We start from the raw sequence: 21,799 nt of genomic DNA on the forward strand, positions 1-21,799 counted from the left end.
TTTGTTTTGTTTTGTTTTGTTTTGTTTTTTGGTCTCCCAGTGTTATGTAAGGATCTCATAGCAGACACTCTCCATATATTTCTTGACTCTATGCTCCATGAAGACATCAAAACAGAAGCTCAGGGCTGGGGATATAGCCTAGTGGCAAGAGTGCCTGCCTCGGATACACGAGGCCCTAGGTTCGATTCCCCAGCACCACATATACAGAAAACGGCCAGAAGCGGCGCTGTGGCTCAAGTGGCAGAGTGCTAGCCTTGAGCGGGAAGAAGCCAGGGACAGTGCTCAGGCCCTGAGTCCAAGGCCCAGGACTGGCCAAAAAAAAAAACAAAAAAACAGAAGCTCAAAGTGTTCAGGGTTTAGCATAAATCATAGAAGTGAAAGATAATTGGGTGTTTTCTTGGGTTCCTGTTTTCACTTCGGTTTTGGCCTCCAAATGCAACTAAAAATTGTGTGTGTGTGTGTGTGTGTGTGTGTGTGTGTGTGTGTTCACTTTGGCAGCACATATACTAAAATTGGAATGATACAGAGAAGATTAGCATGGCCCCTGTGCAAAGATGACAAGCAAATTCGTGAAGCGTTCCATATTTAAAAAAACTTTTTTGTTTTGTTTTTACTACCAATTCAGACTTGAAAATAAAAATTACTCTAATGGGAATGTTTAATGTATTACTTGTATTTCTTTTCTTTTTTCTTTTTTTTTTTTTGCCAGTCCTGGAGCTTGGACTCAGGGCCTGAGCACTGTCCCTGGCTTCTTTTTGCTCAAGGCTAGCACTCTGCCACTTGAGCCACAGAACCACTTCTGGCCTTTTCTATATATGTGGTGCTAAGGAATCGAACCCAGGGCTTCATGTATACAAGGCGAGCACTCTTGCCACTAGGCCATATTCCCAGCCCTTACTTGTATTTCTTTTTCTCTTCTTCCTATGTATATATTTTTTCCCAACAAAATGAACAAGATCAAAATTTTATCATGTATTCCTGTGTTGAACATAATAAGCCTCTGACAGATATCTGGATATTTTAGCATAGTGCTTAGTTATGTAGTTTAAGTGTTAAGAATTTGTCAAAGAAAAATATCACACATTTCTGTACACTGTATGCTTTTATCTATGCTTTCTATTTACCACTCAAAAGCAATCACTCTACCTGTAAGCAAAAATGAGATCAGAGAGCTTCTGCAGATTTCTAATTGCCACGACATAGAGTATTTGTTAACTGTTTCTTTAACAATACGTGAAGTACTGAAAAAAGAAAAAAATAAAGTTTAATTTATTAACAATAGCCTTTTATGCAAGAGCATTTTTTAATGAAAATATTTTGTACTTTTTACACTCATATGCAAGTGAAAAAATAATTTATAAATGTATAAACTGAAGTAGAGCTCTACAGACCAAATTTCAAATATTTATTTATTACTTCCCTAGGAAGGCCTGATCATTGATAAATCCCTTTATTATTTAATTAGAAAAAGGTAACTGAATATAAAAAGTTTAAGGTATATTCCTTACTATCTTTACTTTGAATTGTTTCAACACTTTCTTTTAGTTTTATAATTGAGGAAGAAGTCTTTTTTTGGCAGTACTGGGTTTGCATTCAGGATCTTGGGCTTGGTAGATGGGCACTCTACAACTTGAACCATGTCCCCAACCTTAGATACATTTTTTTATATGGGGATTTTTAAGTTTTAAGTCACAAGCCAAATGCAAGTGATTTATGTCTTGCTAGTGAATGAAGCAGTAATGAGACAGTGTTCAGTTGTTTCAAATGGCTCTGGAACTATTAACTAATTAAAAAGTGCTTTTTTGTTCTGATTGTCAAATCATAGCATGTTTAATAAGACTTGTTTCATATGAGTTATAACAACAGATATTTGAGAAAAACAATACTCTATTATATTTACATTTACTTTTAATATTAAACTGAAATTCAAGATTATGCTAATTTCTGTGACTGTTCATAATTGCTAATTTTCCTTATCAGGTGTATTAGGGTAACAAGAGTGTAAAATAAGCCAATAAGGACAGTATAAGTCCTGCAAAGAAATGTCTTTCATGTTATCTAAGGGATTAAAAGTATTTAAACAAATTATATGTAGTTTCCATACCTTTCCCATGCTATTTTTAGAGCTCCTACATTACATAAAAAAATCCTAGTCCATGGTAGCATAGTATACCACAAGTGCAAATAATTCTTAAACAGAAAATGTAGACATGGTTGGGACCTCTGATGCTGAGTTCCCTCATTTTATAGTTTAACACACAGAACATTATGAATGCCTATGTAGCCAAGTTCTAGGTCCTTGACTCCAGTTGTCCCCAGTCATCCAACAGCATTCTCCTCTGGAAGATGCACCCATCATAATTAAGAACTTAAAGTTAGGGCACGGTTCTTGTAGTTATAGAGTAATTCATTAGGGACTTGAAGATTTCTCTGTAACTATACTGAAGGTATATCTTATTTTAGAACACAAAAAATTCAGTTTTATAGTGGGGGAAAGAGAACTGTATTGATTATGATCCTAGTTCTATAACTAGATGAGGGAGAGGAAGGAGTGGTTTTACCTCACATGAATTATCTTAAGGGTCTTGTACTTGCCTAGCAAGTACAATAACATTTCAGTTATACCTCCAAATGTTTAGATATAATCTTTACTTACATTTTACAACACAGACATACTCTTTACTTACAGATTACAAATAGGAGAAAATGAAAATGTCTGAAGTTCTGTACATAACAAATTCATTGAAGACTGTTGGCTTATTGTGTTTAGGCTAGACAGTGGTATTTCCAATTCTCCTGAAATATATGAAAATTTAAAAGTATGCATACATGTATACAGATATAAAATAAAATTAAGAACACTTCATAAGCAATTATTATATGTGATCCTTTTATCAAATAAAATCTTTTAATGAAAAGAAATATGCAGAGCTGGGCACCAATGACTTATGCTTGAAAGTCTAGGCCCTCAAGAGGCTGAGATCCAGATGCTGAGGTGTGAATCTAGTCTGAGCAGAAAAGTCCACTAGACTCCATCATCAAAATAATGGGCAAAAAAAAAGCAGGGATGGATGCATAAATCAGGTAGTAGTGTGCTTGCCTAAAAAGTACAAGGCTTTGAATTCAGTACCTAGTACCTCCAAGAGAAATTTGGGTTATTTGAGATACAAAGTAAGTCTTACACTTCCATCTGTATAAGGAATTAAAGATTGCTGTATCTTGACCACAGAAATTATGATTTAAAAAAATTACAATGAGGGCTGGGGATATGGCCTAGTGGCAAGAGTGCCTGCTTCATATACATGAGGCCCTGGGTTTGATTCCCCAGCACCACATATACAGAAAATGGCCAGAAGTGGTGCTGTGGCTCAAGTGGCAGAGTGCTAGCCTTGAGCAAAAAGAAGCCAGGGACAGTGCTCAGGCCCTGAGTCCAAGCCCCAGGACTGGCCAAAACAAACAAACAAAAAATTACAATGATAGCTAAAATTTACTGCATTTCTTATGTCAGGTAAAGGCTAAGAGCTTTATGTGAATAATGGTTTTAATTCTGACACCTTTGTTAACATAGAAGAGATAGTACTATTTTTCTTTAATAGTAAATATTATTACTGTTAACTAAATAGTATTATTTTCACATTAATGAGTCTAGACTAGATAACTTAGCACAGAAATACAAATTTATAGGATGAACTTGAAAAATGGATCATCATTTATTGAGAAATAGGGTCATTTCACTACTTTAATAAATAAGACAGTACATTTCTGAATAGTTGATTAATGTGACCCACTAAAAATGTAACTGAACAATAGTATCATCAACTATATAGTCAAGCAAAAACAATTTAGCATTATACTGGAATGAAAGCTGACTCTGAGGTTTCAAGTTAAGATAATAATAAAGCAGAGATACAGCAGAGGATGATAGGATTGCTCTGAGAGATTAAAAAACTTTACAGAAGGGTAACAAAGATCAGCATGATTACTAATGCTGAGATAAAATATAAAATTTTATTGACTGAGCTATATTTTAGGATTCCTATTTTAAATAATGTTATTTACTCTACTTTTCCAGTCTTTGTAACTCTCTTCTATATATTATTCACTTAAAAAAATCTATTGTGGGGGCTGGGGATATAGCCTAGTGGCAAGAGTGCCTGCCTCGGATACATGGGCCCTAGGTTCGATTCCCCAGCACCACATATACAGAAAACGGCCAGAAGCGGCGCTGTGGCTCAAGTGGCAGAGTGCTAGCCTTGAGCGGGAAGAAGCCAGGGACAGTGCTCAGGCCCTGAGTCCAAGGCCCAGGACTGGCCAAAAAAAAAAAAAAAATCTATTGTGGGATTTGAACTCAGGGCCTGAGTACTGTCCCTGAGGTTTTGTACCACACCACTTTCAGCCACAGTTCCACTTCTGGTTTCCTGGTGGTTAACTGGAGATAAGAATTTTACCGCTGGCCTCTGGTGGTTCATACTTGTAACCCTAGCTACTCAGGAGGCTGTGATCTGAGGATTGTGGCTGAAAGCCAGCCCATGCAGGAAAGTCCTTGAGACTGTTATTTCCAATTATGCACCAGAAAACCCAGAAGTGGTAGATCACTAGCCTTGAGCAAAATAGCCCAGGGATAGCACCCAGGCCCTGAGTTCAAGCCCTATGACTGACCCCCCCCCACCCAAAAAAAAAGGATTCCCACAAACTTTCCTGCCCTGGCTGGCTTTGAATGGGAATCTTCAGACCTCAGCCTCTTGAGTTACTAGGATTACAGACACGAGCCACCAACACTCAGCTATATTATTTACTTTTGATGGTGGTAAGATTCTGATAGGGCAAATACAAAGAGCAGATAAAAAAGAAAAAATAACTAGGATTATAATAATCAAACTTAAAACAGGAAAATGGATTCCACAGTCGACTATAAATGTGAACGTACTGTACTTCTGCGTCATATATAAGTTTCCCTGGTAAGCAAAATAGTTTATTCACAATTGCTACCTGGTTCACTGTGCTCTGGTTCACTCTGACTTTGAATAGTCAATATCTGTGTGGAACTGCATTTTGTATCTTCAGCATCAACTCCATGCTTGGTAGTGAGATCTGAAAGAAAAATGGAAAAACTACCACCAACAAAAGCACCATTAAATTAATTTTTTGTAACATTGTTCAGTGGCTTTTTCCTTTAAAGTACCCCTGCTGCTTTACATTTTCCTTTTAGAACAAAGTGGAGATTTAGACTCCTATTTAGACTCCTAACGAAATTCTGACTTAATAGGCTAATAACTATTCCCCACCCACCCCTGTGTATACTTCCTTTCTCCATCTCCAACAGTCAACCAAAAGTATAAAAGGAGGCATAATGATTAGAATAATAATGTATTATACAATTGAAATTCTCTGAGAGTAGACTGTCAGTACTCTCACTATACATAAAAAAGCTTACTTTGTGAAGTGATGGATATGTTAATTAGCTTGCTTATGGTAACCATTTCACTATAACATATCAAAATATCATGCTCTCTACCAGATGTGTAACATTTTGTATAAGATTTCTTTCTTGAAATTTCCTTACAAAGTATAAAACAAGACAGAAAAGGAGAAATTGAGAAATGAAAACAAATGGGATGAGCTTATAATTAAATAATGAAGGAAAAACAACCCAATTTAGCCTTGCCCAATAAAAATGGGCAAAGGATTTTAGCAGACATTTCTTCAGAGAAGAGATACAAATGGCCAATATGAATATGAAAAGGTTCTCAACATCATTGGCCAATGGGAAATGCAAATCAAAAACACAGTAAGAGACCATTTCACACTCACTAGAATGGTTATCAAAAAGTCAGATAATAAGTTTGGGTGAAGACATAGGTAATTAGAACTCTCATATATTGCTGCTGGGAATGAAAGATTATGCAGCCACACTGGAAAGCATTCTGGTAATTCCTTTAAAAAATTAAATATGAAGTTACTATATGACCTAGTAATTCCACTCCTAGGCAAATACCTAAGAAACATATATGTACAAATCCTTCACATAAATGTCTTTATCAAGATTTATAGTAACTAAAAGGTAAAAAAACCCAAAACTCCATCAGTAGATATATGGATAAACAAAACTGTATTCATAACCTGACATGAAAATGAAACCTCTTTGTGCAATTACTTAAAAATGATTTTTAAAAATGCTTAGTGAAAGACGCCAATCATCTAAAGACCATATATTCCAATTCTCAAAATGGACTAATCTACATATAATTTTATTTATCATGACTATTGGAAATAAGAAAGGAGCTATTGTTTGAGATATCCTTGTAATAAGTAATTTCACTGGTGTACAAAGCAAGTGTTTTTAAAAATTTTAAATTATTGTTGTCACAGCCCAAAGGTACCTGGAACACTGCCACTTCTCTAGTCTTTTAATAGTTTGCATAACTTTCCTTGTTAGGAATTTTCTATGCTACTCAATGTGTTCTTCTTAATACAACATGTGACAAGTTAAGGATGGGAATTTGACAATAAAATTAAATCTAGTTAAGTCTATAGTCTGTTGGTGGCAACTAATCCTGTTCTCAGTGGGAATCACAGACTCCCTACCAGATGAGCCATGAACCTCCAGTTCCTTGGGCTTTACTATTCTTATAAATTCCATTCAAGATTATCAGAGTTATATAACATTTCTGATGGTATGGCTCAGATGGTAGCACATCAATCTTGAGCAAAAAAAACGAGCACGGTGAGAGGTCCCGAGTTCAAGTCTCAGTACCGTACAACATTTGGACTCAAAATTTCATTAAAAATAACCCATAAGGGGGAGATGGAGTGTGATAGATGGGGTGAGATTAATCAGATACAGTGTAAACATGTGGAGATGTAACAGTGAACTGTCCTCCATATAATTAATATAAGCTAATAAAAATAACTCATTAATGTTTATTAAAACTGGATTGAAATTATATAAATTCTTCATTTATGACTTTTACAGGCATCTGATTCTATAAGTCTTTACTCTGAGTGCCTTAACTGTGAGTAGCTCCAGAGTTAAACTAACACCAGTACAGAAGTTGATAATGTATCCATTGTACTTAAGAAAACTTTACACAAAATCAAGCTGGCCATAAGTGTTTTAGTTTTGCTTATAGAATTATTTTGAAAAATTTGGATTAATTTCAGAGAAGTTTTAAGTCTAAAAGTAATGACAAAGTTGGGATGTTGCTTTGATAGCTAGCTATTTCTAGGTATGCGCCTAACTTGCTTGAAATCCTGCACTAGGAATCCAGCACTAGGAAAAAAAAGAATGACAATGCAAAGTCATACTGATAATAATTCTGAGAGAGCAGCAGTGGACTTGGACTGAGATGCTTTTCTCCTGAATAAAGTTCTTCCAATTTAATTAAAAAACTAATTCTGAGATTGCAACATGTAACCTGTAGAATGCTTTTTTGCTTTTTAGTAGGTCACAGGGCTTGAACTCAGGACCTAGGCATTGTCCCTGAGCTCTTTTGCACAAGGCTAGTGCTCTACCTCTTGGAGCCACAGCACCATGTCCTGTAGAACATTTTTATAAAATACTTTACAGAAATTTTAATAAGAACCAGGATAATAAATATGAAGTGATTTTTAAACAAATACATTTTAAAATTCTCACCTCCTTTCAAAAGTTTTTCACCATCACCTATATAATTGATTACTTTTGGCATTATATTCAATGATTCTCTTGGTTCTGAAGATGATGGAGTATCCTTTTTTTGTCTGAGACTAGTAGATATTAAGGATTCACAGTCAGAAGGAAAAGCTGATGCTGATGGCTGAAATAATAAAATTAAAAGAAGTTTAAAGGGAGATTTTCCAAGTAAATTTTTTTTTTGGTCAGTCATGGGGCTTGAACTCTGGGCTTGGGTGCTGTCCCTGCTTTTCAGCTCAAGGTTAGCACTCTAACATTTGAGTCACAGCAATACTTCCAGTCTTTCTGGTGGTTAATCGGAGATAAGAGTCTCATGGACTTTCCTGCCCATGATCCTCAGATCTCAGCCTCCTGAGTAGCTAGGATTACAGGTGTGAGCCACCAGCACTCAGCTTCAAGTAAATATTTTTTAATTCAAGAACACTGAATTTTACAATAAACACATACTCAATTTTTTAAAGTGTTATACATACTTTAAAAAACTATAAATGTAACAACTAAAAATAGACTATATTATAAACAATGTCCTGAGTAACATCTTCTATAGTCACTTATTATCTAAGTATGAAATCCCTAGATGTAGAAGAATCTCCTTTTTGGCTAATAACAAAAGTTTAGGATTCTAAATTAAAAACAATCCCTGCCAGGCGATGGTGGCTCATGCCTGTAACCCAAGCTACTCAGGAGGCTGAAATTTGAAGACTGCAGTTCAAAGCCAGCCTGGGAAGGAAAGTTCATGAGACTCTTATCTCCAGTGAACCACCAGAAAACCAGAGTGGCTCAAAGTGGTAGAGTGGCTAGCCTTGAGCTAAATGAACTCAGGGATGGTGCTCAGGCCCTGAGTTCCGGAGGGAGGGAAAGAAAGAAGAAAAGAAAGAAGGAAAGGGGCTGGGAATATGGCTTAGTGGTAGAGTGCTTGCCTTACATATATGAAGCCCTGGGTTCAATTCCTCGGCAGCACATACATAGAAAAAAGCCAGAAGCGGCCTGTGGCTCAAGTGGTAGAGTGCTAGCCCTGAGCAAAAAGAAGCCAGGGACAGTGATCAGGCCCTGAGTCCAAGCCCCAGGACTGGCAAAAAAGAAAAAAAAAGAAGAAAAAAAAAAAAAAAGAAAGAAGGAAGGAAGGGAGGGAGGGAGGGAATCCCTGCAGAAAATGAGAGATGATAAATGAGAAGAAATGAAAAGACATGATGGAATAGAATTAATTTCTACCCCGATGGAATACACTTTTCTTTCATTTTGATAGAACTGGAACATAAGCAAGGAACAAGTGACATTGATTAGATGCACCACTCTAAGAATTAACTGGAGAGGAGGAAAGACAACTGGAGGAAAGACACCAACAGGTGGGTTAATATTTTGACTATCTTGTTACAATTTTAACTGAAAACCCTTCATTTCTTTCTTTTTTTTTTTTTTTTTGCCAGTCCTGGGGCTTGGACTCAGGGCCTGAGCACTGTCCCTGGCTTCCTTTTGCTCAAGGCTAGCACTCTGCCACTTGAGCCACAGCGCCATTTCTGGCCATTTTCTGTATATGTGGTGCTGGGGAATCGAACCCAGGGCCTCGTGTATACGAGGCAGGCACTCTTGCCATTAGGCCATATCCCCAGCCCTCATTTCTTTTTAATTAATTAATTAGTTTACTGGTTCTGCAGCTTGAACTCAAGGCCTTGTGCTTTTGCTCATTCATGACTGGTGCTCATCCTCTTAAGCAACACTTCTAGCCTGGCTCTTGGTTAGTTAATTGGAAATAAGAGTCTCTCTGACTTTTTGAACTTCCATTCACAGATCTCAGAGTCATGAGGAGGCAGGATTCCAGGTGTAAGCCTGAAAGGAAGGCATGAGGCAAGGAAACACTTTAAATGTCTTAAGAGATTACATGTATGTCTTTGGAATATATTAAGAAAATATAAACATTTTGAATTGTCATAAAAATCCAAGTAATTTAGTAAATGCATCTAATGTATTATGGTCTAAAATTTCAAGTTTGTTTAGCTGTGATTTATAGTTCCAACTACTAAAACTTTTATATATTAACATCACAATAATAAATTTATGAGAAGGGCTATCTTCAGAAGTTTGACCTTTAATATGCAAAGATGCTATCACCCTTATTAGACATTGGCAGTATCTGAAATGCAGTCACGGACAAATTAGTCTCTCAAGGAGATCATGTACTATTTAATTTAAATATAACTCACAAATCAGCATTTCTAGTTCTAGCTTCCAATTTTTAAATTAGACATAATTACTTAATTTCCTACACCAGACAGCTTGATTAGGATTACTGCCAGAGGTCTTGAAATTCTCTATACTTGAGATGCATATCAGAGCAATTATACCATAATGTATTTGGGTAGGAACCAGACTTCAACCTTTCTGAACTCTCCAAGTAATTCCAATATAGAGCTAAGGCTGAGAACTTCTATTTCAGAGTGAATATGGCTCCTTAATTGATGCCCATCCAATAGATTATCAGGTTATTTTAATATGGTAATTTTAAACAGTCAACATAGATGACTAAAATTTATTTTAAAAAGCATGCTTTTTTACTTCTGTAAAAATAATGAGCCAGGCACTGGTGGCTCACAAATGTAATCCTAGCTACTCAGGAGGCTGAGATCTGAGGATCGTGGTTCAAAGTCAGCCCTGGGAGGAAAGTCTGTGAGATTCTCACTTCCAATTAACTACCTGAAAACCAGAAGTGGTGTGTGGCTCAAGTGGTACTAGCCTTGAACTGAAGAGCTCAGGACAAGCCCCAGGACTAAAAACAAAAACAAAAAATACTGAAAGAAAATGTTCTTACCTCACGTAAACCTACTAATTTTTTCTGACAAAAGTTTTCTTTATTCATATAAAATTCTTCTTTTGCAAAACCTTCCAGATCTTCTTGAAAAGAAAAACATTCCCTTGAAACAAAAAAGAAACAACATCTTTATTGCTTACTAACAGTAAATTATATAACAAATATAGCAAATAAAAACACATGATGATAAAAATGTAAGTTGAGATAATGCAGCTATAAAATACTGATAACATCTAAAATCACTTACAGCATTAGGAAATTACATACCTAAACAAATTAGCTTCTTTAGAGCTCTGGTCTTTGAAATCTAAAAGGAGGCCTTTTACCATAAATAGTTTTGGTCTACTTGGAAGAGTATTTAAAGTTGGTAGTTTACTTTTATCAGTCACCAAATCATTTACAAAACTGATTTTATCATCTTCAATAAGTAAATCTGAAAAGAAGAAATAAAAATCTAAAAGTTATTCAAAAGGATCTAGTTACAATCTCATGAACTAATAGCTTCCTATGACACACTAAAGAAGCTAGTAAATCAATTCTATGTCTACGGAGGGTTTACCTGGAAATGTTAAAGATAAAGATGGTTTTGTCCCTATTACCCATTCTGCAAATATTTCCTTCTCCTCCTTTTTTTTTTGCCAGTCCTGGGGCTTGAACTCAGAGCCTGGGCACTGTCCCTGAGCTTCTTTTGCTCAAGGCTAGTATTGTACCATTTGAGCCACAGCACCACTTCAAACTTTTTCTGTTTATATGGTACTGAGGATGCTAACCCAGGGCTTCATGCATGCTAGGTAAGCACTCTACCACTAAGCCACATCCCTGGCCCCATACTGCAAATATTAATAAAGTCACATTAGCAGTAAAATGAGTAATAGTTCATATTGCCATTTTTACTTTCTTCTTCCAAACATAGGCCCTCCAGCTTTCTTTCTAACCTACCTTCACATTCTGCTGTTACTAAGGAATACATGGGTACATATGTCAATCATGAGGTCTTGTATTCCAACTTCTTTTTGTCCCCATACTGGGGACTCAACTACCCTTTTTTCATGGAGCCACTTGAGGGCAGCATCTCACCACAGTCACATGTTCTTTGTACTAGTCCAAAAGGCTGTTTCAACAAGGGTACTGCTTCCTTATATTCTTATGGTTGGTTATACAGCATTCCTTGGAATTATTACCACCACTACTATGTGTGTTCCACACATATAGAAGAGTGTTAATTTTTCACATGGAACAAAATTTAAGCTAACTATAAAAAGCAGAAAAGAGGCCCACTGATAGGAAAGACATTTTTGTCTTTCTAAAAAAACCCAAATTACCTAAATGAAAACAAGAGTTCAAAAACATCTGTGACATAATTTATTATTAATGATTTTCTAACATTAAAAAAACCCTTATTGGGGCTAGGAATATGGCCTAGTGGCAAGAGTGCTTGCCTCCTACACATGAGGCTCTTGATTCGATTCCCAGCACGACATATATGGAAAACGGCCAGAAGGGGCGTTGTGGCTCAGGTGGCAGAGTGCTAGCCTTGAGCGGGAAGAAGCCAGGGATGGTGCTCAGGCCCTGAGTCCAAGGCCCAGGACTGGCAAAAAAACCCCAAAAACCCTTATTGGTCTAAAGGTATGGATCAAGTGGTAAAGCACTAGCGTTGAGTGAAAAAGCCAAATAAGAGTTCAATGCCTTGAGTTCATGCCCCAGTGCTTGGGGAAAAAAATTGAAAAAGACCAACATATCTATAAATCTGGCAGTAACCAATATAGCCAAGTAAACAAATAAATGAGATTGCTAAGTTTATGAAGTGTCATCTAATGATAGAAAACTACTTTGGAAATATAGGACATGGACAATTCATATATACTTGGGAAATTCAAGCATATTTTCGTTTAGTGTATACTTGATTCCAGCCAATGGTGGCTTTTAGTTTGCTACATTAATAATAACAGCTATGTATAGTATCTTACTTTTACAAATATTCTTTTATGAATATACACATAATTTTATATACATATATGTTATTTTAACCCCCTCATTTGGAAAGAAGGTAGAATAATAAGTTAAGAAAAAAAAATTTAAGACAAATTTCTTCCCCTCCCCAAATTTCTAATGACAACTTTTCCCAAATTGTGTCACTTTGTAAGAGTAGATTTGGAGTGAAAATTAAAATCTGATTTCAAATTCAGCCTTCTCTTTCTGCTGTATCATCTTCTCCAGTTTAGGTTTTCATCTCTTTCTTCAAACTATAAGAAGGACTCATCTCTATGAGTACATGTTTATTTGTCAATCCTAGTTTGCATACATTGTTTATGTAAATGAAAAATAACAATAAATTAATCAGATTATTTTTGATACTCAAGCTACAGTGTTTCTTAAATGATAGGAGTTAACTATATGAGATCCTTAAATTTGAGTAATCAAGATAGAAAATACGTAAAAGGAAGTTAAACTCTTAGCAAGTCTTACATAATTTGAATAATGCTGCAATCTCTAGTGAAGAGATTTGGAATAGCTTGGATGAAATGTTATTTCAGTTGCTATTAACAGTAAATTTTCAAAAATTAGGTGCATTTCTTGATCTAACTGCAACTACTCCATCTCTACTTAGCACTTTGATTTTACATAAATTAGATATAATTGAACATCTTTTCGATATTTTGAAAAATAATATCTAACCCCCAATTTCAGAATCTAGTAATTTAATGTTACACTAGATTCCTATATCATGAGCTCTGAACCTACAATACCAGAGTCATATAGTGATATGTTGTAGGTACATTATGATCAAATATTTGTAGGTTATTTTGAATCTCAGCAAACAAACAGCAAAACAATACCCAATTTATAAAATGTATTATGAAAATGAAAGAAGAAAAATTTACTTGGCAAAACTTACTCATAGTTCTATAATAGTTATCTTTGATCAGAACTTACACATTGAATTAAACAAAAATCTCACTGACATGAGAAAATTAATATTAGGAAGAGATTTCATAGCAATTGCAGTAACAAATGCCATACCTCGGTTCTGTGATTGAAGTGCTGGATAGTTTTCTAAACTTTCAATAGATGTAAAGACTGCACTGTTATCCTTGAGGGTATGTAAGATGTCTTCTATGTTTGTTGGAGAGTTTGGGTTTGAACTTGGAACAATCTCTTCAAATACACCATTAATCGGATTCACTATTCCTGTAATTGTTTGCCTATGACATTATAAAGTTACTGTATAAAAATTACTGATTTTATTGATATCCTATTTTAAAACATTTTATTAATAAATAGTACATATTCATTATAGGAATATTATCAAATTCCAATAAACACAAAGAAAAGTCACCCAGGCCACAACACTACATTCTAAAGTTATATGAATTACTCAATTTTTAAAAATATTTTAAATGGAAATACAGAGTATTCATGTACCTAGTGGCCTATAATCTGTTAATTTCTGGTAAACAATGAAGCATGGGCACACTGACACGTCATCAATGTACACTGACTTCATTTTTGAATGAAGAATCCCATTGTATCAGTGGTATATTTGAATTTTACATGTCCTGTAAAGGCCCATGTGTTAAAGGTCTGAGCCCCAGAATGGTGCTATTGGGAGGCAATAGAAACTTAAGGGATGAGGTTTCAGCCCGGCACTAGTGGGTCATGCCTGCCTGTAATCCCAGCTACTCAGGAGGCTGAGATCTGAGGACTGAGGTTTGAAGCCAGCCTAGGCAGAAAGTCCTATTCAAAAAAGCTGCAAGTGATGCTATGGCTCAATTTTTTAACACCAAGAGGCTCAGGGACAGTAAGCAGACCCTAAGTTCAAGCTCCAGGACCAGTAGGGAGGGAGGGAGGAGAGGTGGGGAAGCTTACTATGAGGTGTTCAGGTTGTTGGGAACACACCCTTAAAGGACATGGGGGGGGGGGGGAGATCTTGGCACTTTTCTCCTCCTCTTAAACTTCCAGACCATGAGGTAAGCAATTTTGTTTTCCCATAATATGCTTCTCCCATGACATGCTACCTTACTACAGACTCAAAAGCAGTAGGGCCAATTGATCATGGGCTGCTGAACCTCCAAAACTATGAGCCAAAACTTTTCTATTTATTTATTTATTTCTTGTTCTGAGGAATGGTGGTATAATCTGAACTGAAGGCCTTGTGTTTGGTAGGCAGGTGCACTATCACTTGAGCCATACCTCCAGCTAAAACTTTCCTTCTTTCTGAATATATTTTTCTCAAGTATTTTGTTGAAGTTAAAGTTGATTAACATAATCAACAAATCATCATGTATTTAGTTCCTCATTAAGTGGAATTTAAGTTTGTTTTAACTGTTTGCTATGACGAGCAATAATGCAAGAGACACCTTGGTAAACTTACCAAATAATTTCCTCAAAATACACTTCCTAAAAAATAAAAAATAATGAAGTAAAAGACATAGTTTTTTAGTGTTGCCACTCATCAACAAACTGCTCTTGCCCTATATTCAATGTCTGCTCCTCAAAATATCCCAATTTTCATATTCTGTTCTCAAATCTGAGAAGCTGATCTCTACAAACCAGTCAAGCTTTTGTGCCCAATGGCTTCTAGTTCTATTCAGCCATCAGGGTGCTCTGGCAGGCAATCAGAGATGAGAAAGCCAGGTTCGAACAGTATTCCTTCCAAATCCTTCCCTGCTGGGCCAGTTTGTGATTGTTTTTGGCTCTTTTAACTATGCCCATATCTGTTTTCTTTTTCATTTTTTATTGTATAGGTGGTGAACAAGGGGATTATAGTTACATAAGTAAGGTAATGAGTACATTTCTTTTTAAATACTACAACTATAGCATTTTAGGATTAATCTTTTTGCCCACTATATATGATCATTGTTAGCTAATAGGTAACATGACCTAATCAAATATATTTTATAAATGCTAATGTCCTTTTTCTAAAGATCTGAAGTTCTTACTTGCCCTTTTGTGTCTTCATGCAAGTTTTAGAGACTGAAAATGCTTATGGTTAGAGAAATATAATCAGCTTTCTGGTTAAAAAAAAATACTACAACCCTCATTTTCTCCCACTTACCATCCCTACTCTCTTTCCCCTGTATCTGTTTTCCAGTTGATACAGGCATAGCTGACATTGTCTACATCATTAGGATATTGGCATTATAAAGAGATCTTCCAATAGAAATGAAACAAAATAAAATAAGTAAATAACAATGCCAGTGGTAAAAAAAGAAATGCTATGAATGAAATAAGACAAGTCACATAGACATCAAATAACTTCCAGAGTGTTGATAAGAGAATATATTTTAGAGACTGTAGTTAGGAAAGGGCCAATGAAGGGTTGATAGATACTTCTGCAACTATCTGAATAATGGTAGGGAATGAGCCATACAAAGATATAAAGAGGAAAACAATGTTGGCATATTCCAAGCAAAACTGAAGAGTCAGAGTGACTGGAACAGAGTAAAGTCAGACAGATAGGCAGAGATCAAATCAGTTTGGACTGTGTAAGCCTTGGTTAGAATTTTAGATTTTATTCTATGTTCAGTAAAACACAATTGGTGGTTTATAATAAGAGGTATTTCATAATTGGACTTATAATTTAAAAAATAACAGGCTAACTCAAAGAAAAGAGGTTGGAAGTATAGCTCAAGTGGTAGAGCATCAGCTGAACAAGCAAGGTGTGCAAACACAAGCCTTAATTTCAAACACAGTACTGAAAGAGAGGGAGAGAGGGAAACAAAGTGGGAGCGAGAAAGGAAAGGAATAGTTCTGTGACTCTGGGGTTATGTAAAACCTTCTTATATATGCCATTAAAAGTGAAAATCACTAAAGGAAAAATATAAAATTTGGACTATATCAAAGCTAAAACATGTTGGGTTTCAAAGGAGACTCAAGAAAGTGAAAAGACAATCTATAAGAGAGAATACTTTCAAACCATATACCTCATAATTGATTTGTATCTGGAATATATAAAGAAAATAAGACAAGTAACACAGTTAAATAAACAATCAAAAGGGTTTGATAGGGGCTGGGGATATGGCCTAGTGGCAAGAGTGCCTGCCTCATGTACATGAGGCCCTGGGTTCGATTCCCCAGCACCACATATACAGAAAATGGCCAGAAGTGGCGCTGTGGCTCAAGTGGCAGAGTGCTAAAAAAGAAGCCAGGGACAGTGCTCAGGCCCTGAGTCCAAGCCCCAGGACTGGCCAAAAAAACAAAAGCAAAAGGGTTTGATAGACATTTCTCCAAGGATACATCAATAGCCAAGAATCATTTGAAAATATGCTCAAAATGACTAGTTATCAGGGAGCAGCAAATCAAAACTTCAATGAGTGCTAAGGCACTGGTGGCTCATGCCTATAATCCCAGCTACTTAGGAGGCTAAGATGTCATGGTGAATATTCAAACCTAGCCAAGGAAGGAACATCTCAGCCACTCTATCTCTGATCAACCAACAAAAAGCTAGAAGTTGGAGGGCAGCTGAAGTTGTAAAGTACTAGACTTGAGCACAAAAGCTCAGGGAGAATGCTCAGGCCTTGAATTTAAGCCCTAGGACCAGCACATGCACACAAAAAAATCGTACAATGAGATAAACCAGCCACCCACTTGGATGGCTACAATAATAAATAATGGGAAGTGGTGTTGTGGCTCAAGTAGTAGAGCACTAGCCTTGAGCTGAAGAGCTCAGGGACAGAACTCAGGCCAAGAGTTTAAGCCCCATGACCGACCCAAAAATAAAAAAATAATAAGATTTGTCCTATATGAAAAAAATAAACAATGATAAGTCCTGGCAAAGATATGAATGGAACCTTTTTTACACTGGTAGTAAAACATAAATAGTGTAGCTCCTTGGGAAACATGGCAGTTCATATAGAGTTCCTGTGTGACCCAGAAATTCCAATCCTAGAGAACTGTTTATACAAAAACTTGTGCACAAATCACTCACAGTAACATTACACAGAGTAGCAAAAGTAGAAACATCTATCAATTCACAGATAAATAAAATGTATATATGCATAGAATTGACTACTATTTAGCACTAAAAGAAGTGAAGTAATGATATGTATGACAACATGGTGAACCTTGAAAATAGGATGAGTGCAAGAAGCCAAATATGATCACATATTGTATTATTTCATTTATATGAAATATTCAAAACAGACCAATCTATCTATACAGATTAGTGTTTTGTCTGAAAGGTGATGGAGAGTGACTGCTTTTAGGTACACGATTTCCTTTTGTGTTGATGAAAGTACTGTAGCAATGGTTGTATAACTCATGCATATACTAAAAATCATTGAATTATAAATAAGTGACTTGTATTAATGTAAATTACACCTCAATGAAAGTAACATAAAAGACCTAAACAACATAAAGCAATATAGGATTTGAAACCAGACAAGCCAGGGTGGAAGCCACTGACTATAAAAATCTTGATAAGTGATTAATATTTCTGAGTCTTTTTTTTTTTTTTTTTTTTGCCAGTCCTGGGCCTTGGACTCAGGGCCTGAGCACTGTCCCTGGCTTCTTCCCGCTCAAGGCTAGCACTCTGCCACTTGAGCCACAGCGCCGCTTCTGGCCGTTTTCTGTATATGTGGTGCTGGGGAATTGAACCTAGGGCCTCGTGTATCTGAGGCAGGCACTCTTGCCACTAGGCCATATCCCCAGCCCCAATATTTCTGAGTCTTAAGTTTCTCATATACACTGTTCGGATATATGTTAGTTATCTTTCCATTACCATAACAAATACATGAGATAATTTATAAAGACAACAGGTTTATTTTGGCTCATAATTTTAGAGTTTTTAGTCCAGAGTCAGTAGGTCCTGTTGCTTTGGGACTGTGATAGTACATTATGGTAGAATCACACTAAATGCTCATCTCATGGCTGAGAAGGAGGGGTGGGGTAGGAAGGGACTGAGGTTCCTTTAAGGACCAATCCCCCAGTGACCTAAAGACCTCTCCTAGACCCAACCTTTTAAAGACTCTACCACTTCTGAACAGAATCATCCCGAGTCAAAAGGATAGCATAATAATATTTACCTCAAAGAGGTGTTCTGAGGAGTACAGGAAATAATTATATGTGCACTGTCCTATAATCAACTGGATTTATCAAAATGCAGTAAGACAAAGAAAAAGAAAGTACTATTACACATTCTTCATGCTTGGTTTGGCCATACTTGCTTAGAAGCTAGGAAGCTTATTGTGATTATCTTTGAACTTTTTGTATTTTGTCTTTGCCTTATCCTGCTATTTTTTTTATTTTTTTGGCCAGTTGTGGGCCTTGGACTCAAGTCCTGAGCACTATCCTGGCTTCTTTTTGCTCAAGGATAGCACTCTGCCACTTGAGCCACAGTGCCACTTCCAGTTTTTTTCCATATGTGGTGCTGGGGAATCGAACCCAGGGCTTCATGTATATGAGTCAAGCACTCTTGCCACTAGGCCATATTCCCAGCCCCTTATTCTGCTATTTCTATATACAATTTTTGTTGGCACTGTTCAATACAGCTATAGAAACCAGCCATTACATCCACATTCCAGTATCAGAAAAAGCAATGGAAGAGGAAAACATGTTCTATTTAAGAACATTTCTCAGAAACGGTATAAGCTTTTGTTGCTTATATGTCATTGGAAAGAACTTAGTCATATGATTATGGTCTGGCTGCAAGGACACTGAGAAATGTAAATTTGATTCTGAGAGATGCTAAAGATCCACCTTATTTGCCAAAAGACTGCATCTGACATTGCAAAATGATGAGGTCCTTCTATATTTCATATACGAGTCTTCTGTTTCAATCAAACTAGCCTTATCTACACAATGCCTTCGTTCCCACTTTGAACATGCCTTTCAACATGTTTTTTCTCTGCTCCAAAAATCTTTTTCTCCAAGTTGAATTTCCTTTCAACACCCAGCCCTGGTTCAATTTCTACTTCTTTGTGAAGCTGATCTCTCCTACTTATGAATGCATAGCACCAAAGACCATTTTGCATAATGTTATTTATAAAGATAGTCCTTAGACCAGCAGCACTAGTAATGCCTAGGAGCAGACTACAAATGCAAAATCTCAGGTCCCAACATCCACTGACTGAATCAGATCTTCATTTTAATAAGGTCCTCAGGTGATTTATACATAAAGTTTGAGAAGCACTTATCCATCATCATTATTCTATAAAGGAAGTACGTCAGAGGTAAAGTGACTAGTAAAATAGCACTTAACTTTTTTCAGTCAAGACTTGAAACCCTCCTCTCTTAATGATACAGAGCTCTTTCATTACACTTTTGTGCTTCTTTACTGATAACTGAGAAGTTTATTTGCATATACTTTTATGTCTTATGTTAATAACATTCTTACATTGTTAATTTTTTCTATGATCATACATTATCTTATTAACCTAACTTAAATTCCTTGATGATAGAAATAGTATTCTGGACTTCACTGTACCCAGAGTCTAGACATTTCGTTTTTTGTGTGTTTTTTTTTTGTTTGTTTGTTTTTGCCAGTCCTGGGGCTTGAACTGAGGGCCTGAGCACTGTCCCTGACTTCTTTTTGCTCAAGGCTAGCACTCTGCCACTTGAGCTACAGCACCACTTCTGGCAGTTTCCTATATATGTGGTGCTGGGGAATCAAACCCAGGGCTTTGTGTATACGAGGCAAACTCTCTTGCCACTAGGCCATATTCCAAGCCCCATTTCGTTTTGTTTTTTTTTTATTAAACTTTTTTCTTTATTGTCAAAGTGTGGTACAGAGGGGTTACAGATTCATATGTAAGGCAGTGAGTACATTTCTTGTTCAATTTGTTACTTCCTCCCTCATTTTTCCTCCCCCTCCCCCTCCCCCTTTCCATCTCTCCCCAAGAGTTGTGCAGTTGATTTAGACCAAATGGTTTTGTAAGTATTGCTTTTGGAATGGTTTGTCTTTTTGTCCTTTGTCTCTCAATTTTGAAATTCCCTTTCCCTTCCCCAGTTCTAATACCCATACAAACAGTATCCAGGGTATTTGGATGAGATATAGTGGTAGCTAGCAGGGATACAACCACAGGAAGGAGATACAAGAGAAATAAAACTAAACAAAACAATCAAACAAACAGGCAAGAAAAAAAAACCCAAAAAAATACAGAAGGTATGGTTTCACATGGCATGTTGATAATAATTACAACAGTGGTATAACTCTTGTTTCTGTAACGTGGAGTTCATTTCACTTGGCATCATCTTATGTGATCATATGGGTGTAGCTATTGGGGTTTTTGATCTTCCACCATGACTAGCCTAATCATGTACTAGCTATTCCCTAGGAGGGACACCATAGAGTTTATGTTTCTTTGGGTCTGGGTCACTTCACTTAATATGATTTTTTTCCCAAGTCTTTCCATTTCCTTACGAATGGGGCAGTAGATATTTAGTTTTGTTTTTGTTTTTAATTTCTTGTATGTGTGAGCGTGTGCGTGCACACATGCGCACACCAGTCCCACAGCTTGAATTTGGCATCTGTGCACAGTCTCTGAGGGTTTTTGTTTTTTTTGCTCAAAACTTGTGCTGTAACACTTGAGCTATACTTCCACTTCTGACTTTTTGGTGGTTAATTGGAGATAAGAGTCTCACAGTATGATACTGTAACCTCTCTGTACGTCAGTTTGAAAATAAAAATTTGAGAAAAAAAAAAAAAAGAGTCTCACAGACTTTCCTGCCTGGACTGGCTTAGTCTTCTGAGTAGTTAGGATTACAGGCATGAGCCACCAGCTGCCAGCGCATATTTAGTTTTTGTATTTCTTTTAATTGCAACTAAGGAAAACTTAAAAAGTATTAAAATTTAAAATGGTGAATAATAATAAAAACTTTCCAGGATCTGATTTGCATCCTGAATGAAGTAAAGCACTAGAACAAATCATTGTCATTACACTAAAAATCTCTAATTAATTTCTATATGAATAACATATAAGTGGTCAGATCTTCTTCCTCTTATTATATGTTCTATGTGCCTATTTATGTAAGTGTACTTTTTGCAACTATGTTTGTAAAACCTAAATAGCTTCAAGTCTGTGTTTCATAGTATAGCAAAAAAACCCCCTAATCTTAATATAAAAGTCTATAGGTACTTTCCACAGAAGGTTTACTTATTGATTAAAAGCATAATATATTTGTCTCATCTCTGAATGGCTTCTGCAACACAAAGACGAATTAAAATATGATTAATAAATGAAGGATAAAAAACCTTTTGTACTACTATTTTAAAGATAATAAAAATAAGTTTAATTAAAAAAAAGAAAATGTAATTAGTCTCTCTTCTGATTCAATCTGGGATTTTTTTTTCAGATAAAATTTGTGCTGAGATAAAGGACAGA

At 36.2% G+C, this 21,799-nt stretch overlaps 1 protein-coding gene and 1 non-coding gene across 2 annotated transcripts in view; one reads left to right on the plus strand and one right to left on the minus strand.

The window, feature by feature from the left end:
• The window catches only part of Shoc1 (shortage in chiasmata 1), a 74,263-nt gene that overhangs the window by 42,846 nt on the left and 9,618 nt on the right, over positions 1–21,799 (minus strand). The window contains exons 4-10 of the mRNA XM_048348405.1: positions 13,500–13,681; positions 10,746–10,911; positions 10,479–10,581; positions 7,637–7,796; positions 4,990–5,091; positions 2,688–2,796; positions 1,147–1,241 (exon numbers count right to left, since the gene is read on the minus strand). Of these exons, the coding sequence (XP_048204362.1) occupies positions 1,147–1,241; positions 2,688–2,796; positions 4,990–5,091; positions 7,637–7,796; positions 10,479–10,581; positions 10,746–10,911; positions 13,500–13,681 (917 nt within the window). The remainder of the gene's footprint in view (positions 1–1,146; positions 1,242–2,687; positions 2,797–4,989; positions 5,092–7,636; positions 7,797–10,478; positions 10,582–10,745; positions 10,912–13,499; positions 13,682–21,799) is intronic.
• On the plus strand, positions 483–589 carry LOC125341089. The gene has a single exon (XR_007208874.1). It is a non-coding gene; the product is annotated as a U6 spliceosomal RNA (small nuclear RNA).

This window comes from Perognathus longimembris, chromosome 1 (assembly GCF_023159225.1).
Source record: "Perognathus longimembris pacificus isolate PPM17 chromosome 1, ASM2315922v1, whole genome shotgun sequence".
In the NCBI taxonomy this organism is placed as follows: domain Eukaryota; kingdom Metazoa; phylum Chordata; class Mammalia; order Rodentia; family Heteromyidae; genus Perognathus; species Perognathus longimembris.